This window comes from Lissotriton helveticus, chromosome 9 (assembly GCF_964261635.1).
Source record: "Lissotriton helveticus chromosome 9, aLisHel1.1, whole genome shotgun sequence".
Classification (NCBI taxonomy): domain Eukaryota; kingdom Metazoa; phylum Chordata; class Amphibia; order Caudata; family Salamandridae; genus Lissotriton; species Lissotriton helveticus.
In genome coordinates this window covers 916,588,585-916,601,293 of record NC_136070.1, presented here as the reverse complement: position 1 = coordinate 916,601,293, position 12,709 = coordinate 916,588,585, and the positions used below count along the sequence as shown (strand labels likewise).

At 41.7% G+C, this 12,709-nt stretch overlaps 1 protein-coding gene across 1 annotated transcript in view; it reads left to right on the top strand.

Moving 5' to 3' along the window:
• RYR1 (ryanodine receptor 1) overlaps positions 1 to 12,709 on the top strand; it is a 1,073,089-nt gene that overhangs the window by 653,850 nt on the left and 406,530 nt on the right. The window contains exons 65-69 of the mRNA XM_078661091.1: positions 594 to 675; positions 3,337 to 3,467; positions 5,376 to 5,696; positions 6,415 to 6,655; positions 6,983 to 7,070. Of these exons, the coding sequence (XP_078517217.1) occupies positions 594 to 675; positions 3,337 to 3,467; positions 5,376 to 5,696; positions 6,415 to 6,655; positions 6,983 to 7,070 (863 nt within the window). The remainder of the gene's footprint in view (positions 1 to 593; positions 676 to 3,336; positions 3,468 to 5,375; positions 5,697 to 6,414; positions 6,656 to 6,982; positions 7,071 to 12,709) is intronic.

Here is a 12,709-nt window from a genome sequence, read left to right as displayed (position 1 = left end):
GTTCTGTGTAGAATTAGTACAATGCGTGCTCAGAATATAAAAGGCTAGATTTTATCTTTACTTTTTTTAAAGGGTCTAGTACATTGGTGCCTTATTTATGTATTTATTTATTTATAGTGTGATACAAATGTGATTTGTGTTTGCATTTTAAAACTTAAAAAATAGCTATAGATAATGTTAGCTAATACACATTTTTTCTTTGTAAAAACGTTTTTAAAAATGGTGTTCCAAAGATCCCACATGTGTTAGGAAAGAGTCTATTTTTTATAGATTGAGACAGGATGCCCATGACAAAGTACTGGGATTACAGGTAAACCTGAAGCCAGTGAAATTTCATGAATTTGCTGGCTCTTGACTCCCCCCATTGTCCCTATGCCTAGGCATGCATGCAGGTTCACAATCATAGGACTAAGAAATGTCCCACTTTCAAATACTATGGTACTGCTGCTATTGCATGGAACTCACACATTCTTCGTTGTACTCTGGGGCCAAATCCCTTGATGATAACACCACTAGAAACCAGGAAAGGGTTGTGTTGCCGAAAATGTCAGAATATGTACTTGTAATGATGTTTCCTTCTGTCTGATTTCCAGTTGACGATGTTCAAGTCTCATGTTACCGGACCCTGTGCAGCATCTATTCCCTTGGGACTACCAAGAACCCGTATGTGGAGAAGTGAGTGCGATTTGGTAACATACCATGTGAAGGCTGAGTTAACAGTGCTTAAAGTGCCTCTTTTGTCTTAAGTGTAATATAAAGAAGGGGGCCTTGGGAGCTGCTGAACATTACCCACCACAAAGGGAAAGAGTTAAGTCCACAGACAAGGTTTCTCACATTTCACCCAAAGACTGCAATTAAAGTACCTGCTGCATGAAGCTGGCTTTTTATGTGGTAGTGCCAATGTAAGGGCACACCATGCAAAAAGTACAGGCAACCCTTATAGGTTTACAGGACTTAAATTAATAATTCCATGTGCTCTATTTGTGGTAGTGTGGTCGAGCTATTTATGGTACCAGGGGGTAGTGTTAAGCATTTGTTGTATACGCAGAGTCAATAAATGAGACACACACTCAAGAAGAAACTCTAGACCAATTTAGAAAAATAACAGATTTTTTATATAATTTTAGACACCAAGATCATCAGAGTCATGTAAGTACTTTCAGATCTATAGATTTTTGTAGTATTAGCAAAAATACAGTCAAATAACAATTTTGAGGTATGAGCCTCAAAACGCTGTAATGTTATCTTTTGAGAGAAACATGCACTGCATTGAATTCCTTGCAAATGGTTTCCAGGGTTCTTCTTCTGGACTTAAGGTGCAAGCTCATGACAAATAGAAACAGATACAATTTAATAGTAAATTATATGTTAATCAAGTGAATATTTTATGTTGCATAAAAGCTTATACTATGTGCAACTTTATACGTTTATATTGTAATCTAACTAGACTATCCCACCGGGAATAGCCCACAGGAACTGGTAAACTATTTTCATGCGACTGATGGTGCCCATGTAGAGTTTGATCATGTTAGCTGGCATGTTATAGCAGATTATGGGAGGTGTTGTTTAATGCACTTTAGAACATTGGAATGTTGGTAGCTTCATTGAAAACAATGGAGTGCTCTGGGCTTATAATGGCTGGTATAAGCCCGGAGCTCCAACATTCCAATGTTTCTTTGAGGGAGCCTGCGGGAATTTCAATCCTCTTGCGCTCCCTGAAGGCTTTATTTTATTTGTTAAAACATTCTGCCCTCTTTTGGCAGAATGTTCTAATAGCCTTATGGCCCTTCGTAGCTGGGCTATACCGGCTATTAAAGTCCCTCAAAAACCTTCGGCTCGGGCCTTTAACGCTGGAGAGGGCCTTTAATAGCCGGTATAAGGCTATAGTAAGGTTCAACTTGCTGCAGCTCAACACTTCTCACAACAGAGTTTAGTTAAAAGAAGCAAGGAACTACCCAAGCACTAATCAGCTAACTGCATGTCTTCCTGTGGTCCAGTGTGAAAAGACTTACCTATGTGCTAGAGCTCTTCTGAGAGTAATACAGCACGTGAGAACTCAGAATCCTATCATGTGGAGCAGAAAATGTGAACAAATAAGTCAGGGAAGGCCGTACTGCAGGGTAGGAGCTTCTTCAAGATACCCAATGCCACCTGTTGGTATCCATGAAGTCTGAAAGTGAAAAAAGTGGATGATTTGAGAAAAGAATATTTGAATGAAGAAACAATTTTCAGATGGTAACCTGCATAGAGAAAGTGTGTGTTGTTTATTCACGGACAAGAATTTTAGAATGACAAAGAGAATGGTGTTTCTCCTCTTGGAGCTTTGAGCCCTGAGAGCATTTAAGATTTCTTGAACTTGCATTGTAGAGTGATGCTCTTGACCTTACCTGGCTGAGTGCTTGGTAGTGCTGGTATCTGTAGAGTCCTCCTAGAATGAAAGAGCAACAACACATGACAAGCACTGTAGACAGGCAGTTACGGTAGCACATCTATAAACCACTCAGAAGTGAACTGGTTATAGGCAGCCAGGGCAAATGCTCTATTTGGTCAACTCAGGAGCAACTTGGTGAAAGGAACATAGAGGAGGAAGATATATTAGGTGCGAGAGGAAGATGTGGGAGGAGGTTATCTCACCTCAGGCGCATAAGGGCCCTCAAATTCCTAAACAGGGAAGATGCCTTTAACCTCTCGCCCTTCACCTGAATGCCAAGCAAAATGCCCTGGGAGGAGGGTTAAGTATGCTGGGAGTTGGGGCATGTTGTCAATGTCAAGGAAGGCACAAAGGCAGGATAGCCAGTAAAGGAGAGGGGACACCCAATCTACAGTGAAGGATGAACTCAAGGGGGTAAAAGTGAGGAGAAGAAAGTCAGGGAAGGGCTAAAGGCAGGAGCTGGGGGCTCTTAGTGCGTGGTTAAGACCTGTGGGAGTAAAACGCCTGCACACAAACTGAACAAATTGCAGAGCGTCAAAGAAAAGGCAAACAACGCTACCAACTAAAACAACTAGGTTATTATATTACAGCAACCAGTTTCTAGCCGCATGGCACATTCGAAAACAAAAAAGAGTCAAATTAATGCACCGTTAAAGCAATTAAGAATGAATCCAACAACAGTAATGCTTTGCTTTTGGTGGGCAAACAGCCTCACAAGTGCATTCAGAAGGGCCTCCCAAAGTGGTGCATAGCAGACTCTTGATACTGGCATGGGTTGTTGAAAGCAGGCCAAGATGGCGGGTGTGGAGAGGTGGACGACTATTATGGAAAGGCTCTTTTAACACTCCCTTACCTAACATTGTATCCTATTTTCCTTTGCCTCCACCTGCTGCCCCCCCTGATAGACAGCGTCCAGCCTTGGGGGAGTGCCTCGCCAGGCTGGCGGCTGCTATGCCAGTGGCGTTTCTGGAGCCTGCTTTGAATGAGTACAACATCTACTCTGTGTATACGACCAAGACGCCACGGGAGCGCGCACGTGAGTATGAACATTAAAGGACACCCCACCCCCCAAGAAAGTAAAATTAATAATGAGGCGTATAATAGTCCTTGACAAGGGAGATTAATAAATATGATCCCTCGTAAAACACTATTCCTTGTAGTGGAAGGGACTTAAATGACATGAATGGACAAGTTTATTTAAAAGAAATTCAGTACTCTTCGCTTGCCTTTAACGTTCTACTTTTGCAAAGCAGAAGGTAGGAAGAGTCTCCTTAAGGTGCATACCTGTCTGCTGACCCGCATTTGGCAGGCATCATCCTTTTTTAAAGTAATTTCACCCTCCAAAAACTGATCATTCTGACTTCACCTTAATGGGATGACCCTCTTGATCAGCTGACTTCACCCACATTTTTGAGTCGACCAGTTGACAAGTATTCATGTGCATTTTATGAATTTGTGCATTGATACCTTTTTTGCAGTATTTGACATCAGCATAGCTTGCACTTAAGTCTGGATTTAGCTGGTGCCAAGATTTTCTCTGTCGCCATCAAATCGTTTCTACATCGCCCAGAAACACTAAGGACAATGCATCACAAGTTTACTCAGAGCAAAGAAGGGGCCTTATCAAGATTGCGCTGACCTGAGAGTGATGCTCACCCTGCTTCTTTCTTTAGAAAACTGTGACTGTAAAAGAAATACACAGCAAGCTACAACTACTCATCAGGGAAAGGCAGACCCACTGTGCAATTGCATATTTTTTCCTTTTCATTTTTTTCCATCAGTACATAGGGGCATATTACCAAGCTTAAGCGAAAAATATCGCTAAGCTTGGTTAGCGGCTATATTTATATCTCTGTGCTTCGCCTATTTTTATCGCTTAGGAGCCTTGCTATTATCAAGGTTTATCTCCTAAGCGAAAAAAATCGGCCGAAATGCATGAATATCGCTGAAAAGTCAGCGATATTCATGCATTACCGAGCAAATGCTCTTAGCCATGTTATCCACCTACCATTGGGTAACATGGCTAAGAACTGCTCTGGGCAGGCGTTAGCTTTTGGAGATAACATGCAAAGTGGGCCCCCAGAAGCTCGCTATCTCCTACTAGGTGTCGCTAACTGGTGTTAGCAACAGCTAGGTAATAGGGCGATTAAATTATCGCCGCCTTAGCGGGAAAAATTCCCGCTAAAGCGGCGATAAGGCCCTTGGTAATATGCCCCATAGTTTTTTTCTAGGCAGAAACGTCTTCCTAGTACCCTCATGAATGTTAAAGGTATTCCTATCTACTCGCACCCTCGAAAGTGATTCTTTTGTTTACTTCAATCATAAATACAAAGCCACAATTTACATTTATGGCTGTAAACCTGCCTTTTAAATTAAAAAGCAGCTCAATATATGCCTATCAGATGCCCACAAAAGCATACCTGGCATGCATAAAGGCATTTACTAATGCATACTTTATGCCATGACTGTCTGCAGTTAGCAATAGCAAACCTCGTCCAAGGGGTGCAGAGTGGGTGGATCAAGGCATGGTTTGATTTGAGAGTTTGGGAACACACACAGATTTTGTTGGCATTCACAACTCCTCTCCAACTTTTCTCATACAGAAACAGAGAGTTAATCCAGCAAAGGGCTGAAATAACCCCCTTTCTAATATGACATATGGAACAGAACACCCCCAAACGTCATGTCAGACCAGGGTGAAAGGTTGATTTAGTGATAGCCCCACTTAAAGAAATTGTAAAGAACTTATATTGTTGTACTGTAATTGTTACACTGTTCATGACATCTATGCATGCTCTAGTAATTATGATAGTTCCGTATTTTTATATTTTGAATGTCCTTACCCCCAGGCAACCTTAAGCTTGATGCCTTGACCCCACATACTTATTTTTATCTTTTATAGCAGCCTCATGTAATCTCTCTCTCGTTCCTCTTCTACTTGCAGTTCTGGGATTGCCTGACCATGTGGAGGAAATGTGCCTTGATATTCCAGACCTAGAGAGCCTGATGAAAGAGATTGGCAGTCTGGCAGAATCTGGTGCCCGCTACACTGAGATGCCCCATGTGATTGAAGTTACTTTACCAATGCTGTGCAATTATCTGCCCCGATGGTGGGAAAGAGGGCCTGAGAATGTGCCTGACGACTCCAGCCCCTGTTGTACATCTGTCACCTCTGAGCACCTCAATGCATTACTTGGCAACATCCTGAAGATTGTTGTCAATAACCTGGGTATTGATGAGGCCTCCTGGATGAAGCGACTTGCAGGTATGGGCATAACATAAAGGGGAAGCTCCTTTAGCTGATCACACACTATCCATCCCTGAGCCGCATTCCGGACAAGTGTGCTCCTTCCACAACCATTCTAAAGCCTGGCTTCACCAGTGTTCTTATGCATTGTTCAAGCTACTGGGCGAGAAATAACAGATCACATGATAGAGGCCTGCTTAACTTGTCTCTCCATGTAGCAGTCTAGGTACCCAACTTTCTGTCTTTCCCTGCTTATAGCTTTAGTCAGCTATCTGTCTTCGACCCCCAGCCTCTCTCTTCCACCATCTTTCTCATTTTTCTCTCCCCAGTTCATTCTCTCTTTCTCTTTGTTCTAGTTTACCGCTGTCTATCTTTAAAGTCTCTTTCTGAACTACCACTTCTTTTGCTGTGTTAAAATTCCACCCCATTCGCACCCTTCTCATTGAGACCTGTTGCTGCAGCGATTTGAAATCAAAATACACACCTGTACTCCATCTCCCTTCATTTTACAGACATTTAGTTAGCATTTCCCACAATCACAGGGCCAGTCCTTTTCCTCATGTGACAATCCCAACTAACATACATCTTATGAAGTGTTATCACACCACTCCAAAATCTACCAACTGAATTATTATCACAACTCTCACGGACACTCTTTTCCTCTTTAATCATGTAAAAAGTTACAACAGCTCTTCCGAATCATATATTAACATACTCCTTCTATTCTCTTTTGTAGTCTTTGCACAGCCCATTGTGAGCAAGGCCATGCCAGAACTGCTCCGGTCCCACTTCATCCCCACCATGGAGAAGTTGAAGAAGCGGTCAGGGAAGGTAGTGGCTGAGGAAGAACAACTGCGCCTGGAGGCCAAGTCAGAGTCTGAAGATTCTGAGACCATTATTCGTGATGAGTTTTCTGTCCTCTGTCGTGACCTATATGCTCTCTACCCACTGCTTATACGCTATGTAGACAACAACAGGTAGGTATCTGTACTAAATTTGCTGTTCATTTGGTATCCAGTCCCAGCAGTTAGATCTTTACATTGACATGGGTCTATATTGGTCCTGTACCAAAACTTTTTTCTAGGAATTTAGCGCCACTAAATCGACTTTACTCTCCACATCCATTTGTTGAATACAGTCTATGCCCTGCGGTGTGTTCTCACTTCACTTACTAATCCCACAGACCTTTAAGAGTGACAGATGCTATCCTTCGAATTAACACTGACTTCAATCAACAGAATGTAGCAGAACTATGTTATGGCACCTTTGAGATTTTCAGTTCTGATTGTATGTTGTGTCCACAGGGCCAACTGGCTGAGAGCACCAGACCAGGATGCAGAAGAGCTCTTCAGAATGGTGGGAGAGGTCTTCATCTTCTGGTCCAAGTCTCATGTAAGTCTGGAAGTGAGGAGCATTGTGGTAAATGGGATAGAAAATATTCTCTTCTTCAGGTGAATCTATTTTTTATAGTTTGAGACTGAACGGGAGAGGCTCTGCAGCCATTGCTTCTGGTAGAATAGAACTGCTCATCTGGTCAGTAGTGAGGTAGGATCATTTTTATGACAAGCAGGAAATAATGTTTGAAGGACCATTGAGTATCAGCGATGTCTCATTATCATGATTGAGACTGTTACAAGCAATTCAAACATCACCAACATGAATGCTTCCAACAAGTATGCTTCTCAAAGTATTCATTCATATTTTTTTAGATATATTATTGTGAAAGTTTAAACATATTCTTGGACAAAAACGTACTCATTCTCCTGAGAAACAGGGACATCACAAAGTAGTTTACTAGCAGTCTTGCAACAGCATTCTCAAATAGCCTTTCCTGAATTGGAGACTTAAGGTCTGATTCAGAAATATGAGTAATGTAAAATCTGCAAATTATCACTAGATGTGTGAAATTAGCTAATTGATGCCAGATGCAATTACGGATGCCAGAATTTCTGCTTTTATACAATCTGGTGGCATTATTGTGTCGTAAGAATTCCTTAGCTGTTGTTTTTCCCATATCTTCCTTAAATTTGGGGATTTTACATTACCATCCACTTTTCAATCAGGCCTTTCTCCAGTATTGAATCGTTCATAGATTCACATTCTTGAATCTTTCCCGTTGTTAAGGTTGGAATTTCATGGTAATTTTGAAAAGTAGTGAGAAGAAAGCATTCCACAGTAAAACTTTAAGAAGTGACATTGTCAGCTAATTCACGTCATTTTAATAGTGACCAAGCTTTAGCCAATCAGAATGCAGCTCTAGAACCATTCTTCCTCTCAAGGGCCACGATATCTCAGATTTCAAACAGCGCATAGTGTGATAGGGAGTCTCCCTGAGCTCTGCTCTGTTTCACACCTTTTGGATGATTCTTCCAAAAAATCTTCAGAATGGACTCCAGCTTTTACAGAGAATCATTTTTTGACTAACAAAATGTCAAGACTTACTAAGAAGAGCCTCTTCAGTCCATGTAGGACTTGTTGTAAGTCCAGCTTATATTCTGAAATTCCCCCACATGAAATGTCTTTATTGTCTTCATCCTGAGCAAGTGTCTAAGGATTTTTGAATCTGCCTGACCTTTCTAGCCAAGACTCTGAGGACAAAATAAGAAATCTAAGGAGCATCATTCTTCAGAAGATGACGGTTTTGGAACTTCTTCTCACCACAAAACACCCCAAAAAAGGGGTTCTTTCTAAAGAGATGGCTTCCTCTCAGGAATCCTTTAAGAAGGTCCACAAATGCCATGACAAAAGGCTAGGGGCAAAATTCCTGTTCTAGAAAAAAGGAAAAATTAGAGTGAGAAACCTTCATCTACATCGACAAGTCAGAACCTTCAATACCTTTATTAAAAAAGGCAGTTTGTTAGGAAAAGAAAGAGTCGACAGACCCTTCGTCGATGAGCGAGTTGTTAAAATTGTCAATGAAAGTTCCAACTGCCTCATCATCGACGGTCACCTCAACCACCACTATGGTATCCTCATTGACGACCACAAAGATGGCCTCGATGACTACAAGTCCGTCAACAGCAACACCGTTGACTAAGATGAGATCTTTGGCAACACAACTGTTGAGGACAGCATTGATGGACTCATCAATCGAATCAGCTGACGAGTGCAAAGGAGGCAATGCTAATTACAGAAAAAGGCGTTCCAATTACCATTGTGCCTGAACACACATTTTTCAGTATTGAATCTTTCATTGATTCACATGCTTGAATCATCCCTGTCGTCGAGCTGTGAGGCCCACAATATACACAGTGAACAGTACAATGTTAAGCATACACATAGTAGCTTTCTCACTCACATTTTTTCTTTGAAGGATGCGCAGAGTGGGAATGTGCTCTCTTAAGAGACTTCCCAGAACCAGAATTAGATTCCTCAGATATTTACTTTTGCAGCCATAACAATACTCTTGCGTCGCTGTTCTTTAATGTTTTTGTAGACAATGTCGTACAAAAGTTGCATTACTTGACCTTTTGAGCCGGATAAAGATAATATATGCAGTCTTTATATGGGTCTTCCGAGTACAGTCCCTTTTTTCCGGTCCCCCCACATGGCCTAAAAATCGTGCATTTGGTACCATTAAAGGTAGTCTGAACTGTAGGTATTATTCACACCTTGAATTGTTGTGATAATATATATATATATATATATATATATATATATATATATATATATATATATATATATAAATGGTTGATTATCTGACTGATTGAGCAGTGCTTACAGAGACTCCCTTCAGACATAATAAATCTAAACTTGCTGGCCAATGTGAGGAGAGGTGAATGCTGTGTTTTGCTCTAATTGCCTGGAACTTTTTTGTTTTAAAAAAAAGTTGTTAGGCTATGTTCTGACTATGTTAAAGCTATCATGTGTATGTTTAATATTGTACTTCTCACTATGTATACCGTGCGGCTTCCAACTTGACGACAGGGAAGATTCAAGCATGTGAATCTATGAAAGATACCAATACTGGAGAACTTCAATTACAGGTAATTAACTTTTTTCTTCCCTAGCAAAGTTTCTTCCTCTTGCACACTTGTTAGACGTTGAGGAATCAGACAATGATGGCCCAATTCAGAATTGCTCATGGTCCCACACAGCTCCATTTAAAATGCCAAGATTGTGATGAAGATGACAAAACATATTTGGAAAGAGATTTCTCTTTCCAAGAACCTTGTGGAAATCAAAGATCAGTAGAGGCTTTTGAAGGGCATTATGCTTATGATATCTATGATGAACAACAAGAACATTACCAAGAACACATGACACATAGTCTCAGGACTGGACTGGGAGCCGAAAGCAGCCCTGGCAAATTTAGTTGGACCAGCCCGCTCACTGCATAGTCATTCTCAGGCAGTTCCGTTCGGCTGCGGTGAGGCTTGTATTTTCATTGCACTGCTCTACTGGAATTGCTGTGTCCTGTCGAAGCCTATAGCGAGAGCGGTCCGAAAGGAGAAATTGGCCCCCTTAAGTTAAAATCAGCCCCCTTGCCTCCAGCCTACAAGGAAAAATGCCCGGTGCCCGGTATGGCTAGTCCAGCCCTGCATGTTCTAACGGCCCTGGTATTCTACCTGTGATAAATGCCAGAAGACTATTACAAAAGATTTCCAGAACCAACTACTTAACCGACACCGCTAGCTCCTGCTCTTACAAACTTAACCTTTCCTCACACTCCTAGGGTAGTCTAGGCATACATTCTGGAAACTTACCTTCAGTGAGACAGCTCCCACCCATGACTATTCAGGAGGACTATTCTGATGAGGACCCGTAGAAAGGAGAAATAACCAAAGATCCAACTACTGCCCCCAGGTCAGAGCGGGAAGACTACGTAATATCAGTGTCCACTCTTTCAACTCAATCTGTGGCTAATTCACATGCGGATAGCATAGGTAGATTTCACACACAATTGGAAAGGCTGCAAACAGATTTGACTTGCCTTCTCCAGTGAGTCAAACAGATTGTTTCCTTTATGATTTTAAGGAGCCAGCACAAAAACCTCTCTAATCAATACTAATAATTGACTACATATAGAGAGAGGGCGTAAAACAAGTGAAAACTCTGCAAATATCCAACACAGGGGATCACTCATCAGGAGGGTCTCAACTTTGGTCCATAAGGCATGGGAGACGGATGTGAAAGTCCTCGCTCATGTTGCAGGGGCCTGTATTTTCGTGATACTAGTGGTATATACTTGGGATATGGAAAAAAGATGCGGACACTTATTATTGGAAATATATATATAATTCCTAAACAGCCAAAAAAGAAATTATTCTCCTGAGACATTTTAAAGTTAATCAAGTCCACACGAAAGCAGTATATCAAAGAAATATGGGTCCTGGCGGGTGACTTTAAGATGTTCTTGCTGGAGACCTCTGAAATATTTCCATGGCACCAGCAAGAGGACAATGCATGGCGCATACTGGAGATTATGTCAGGTCATGTAAAGAGAGACAAGGCGTGCCAGAGGTTTGCTGCCTCTTTGAATGCCTTGGACCTCAGAACCCTAAATAGAAGGGGGGCCAAAGATCAACCAGTCGGCTGCACATATACAACTAGCTCCTGTTACTCTTTAAAAGACTATATTTGGATTTCTACACAGCACTTTATTTGGGTAATCAATTTTCAAGTGCTCCACTCACCAACAAAGTACCAAGCAAGGTTGTCATGTTCCCTCTATAGGGAGATGCCTAAACTATTAGAACTACAAGCAATTGGTACAGGAGAAGGCACCTACGGGCTGCGAAAAATAAAATGGTCTACAACGCCTGCCCAAGAGGCCCTGGTAGGGTTGAGAGAAGCTCTGCAACGTGAGGCACGTAACATGTCACCCTCAACTATAAACTGGGCAACATTACTGAACAATCTGTTGGAGAGACTCATAAGGAAGCCCCAAAATCCGGGTGGTGGCTATGCCCATACAGGACCCGGCAATCCAGCGCTGAGGGTTCTGAAACGAGAACTAAATAAACTTCGGAGGTTGCCACAAAAACTTACTGCTACTGCCTCACAAGTCACAGAGATTTGGAAAGCGATGAAGGCTTTCAGAGCAAAATCTTGGGAAATCATCTGTGCTAATGAAGATCAGACATGAGTGGAATTACACAAAGCTCTGAAAATGAAAAACCCAGGAACATTTTGGAATCTTGTTAAGGTGAGGTTGAGTCAATACATGTGAAAAGCTTCACTGGCTGTGGAGGTCGCCAAGTGGTCGGAATACAGTCTCAACCTGTATAACTCGGGGGAAAAAGGAAGGCAGTCAGGAAGATTCTGTGGAAGAACTAGTGGACCGTGAAAGCTCTAGCAAAGGTCTTTCACTCTGGGGCGAAGCAATAGCGTCCTATGAATTGATCTAGCACACATTGCCATTGTTTCGAGCTGCTGGTGCTCTGGGCCCCAAATGGCATCCCAACCGTAATATTTAAAAATGCCATAGAAGAATAGGCATTCCTACAAAAATCCCTTCATTAAAAATTGTCTATGGTAGAACACAGTGCCAGACAGCTGACACGGTGCTATACTTACTCCAATACACCAAAGAGGAACATGTGATAATTCTGCCAACTTCCGGCTCATTGCCCTAATCGATGTGGAAGGCAAATGTTTGGCCAAAATATTAAATAATTAGTTAGAGAAGTGGTCCAACACTAAGGCCTAAAACCTCAATCAGGTTTTAGGCGCAGGCATGGCACTGAAGACAATCTGATGATACGCTCCTCTCTGGTAAAAACTGTGAATAGTAACAAGACTCCTTCGCTATATGTCACCTCGATAGACTTCAAAACCACATTTGACAAAGTGGACCGAGGGAGACTGTGGCAGTTGTTGAGCTGGGTCATTGTGGAAATCTTCTAATAGCCATTAGAAGCTTATATATGGAAACCTGGGTAAAAGTTAAAGTCACATATAATAGAATTACCAGCCACAAAATCAAGACCACACTGGAGTAAAACAATGCTGTATTCTTGCTCCACTATTGTTCAACCTTTACTTGGCAGACATTAAGAAAGCCCTGAGACCAGCATGCTTGATACCAC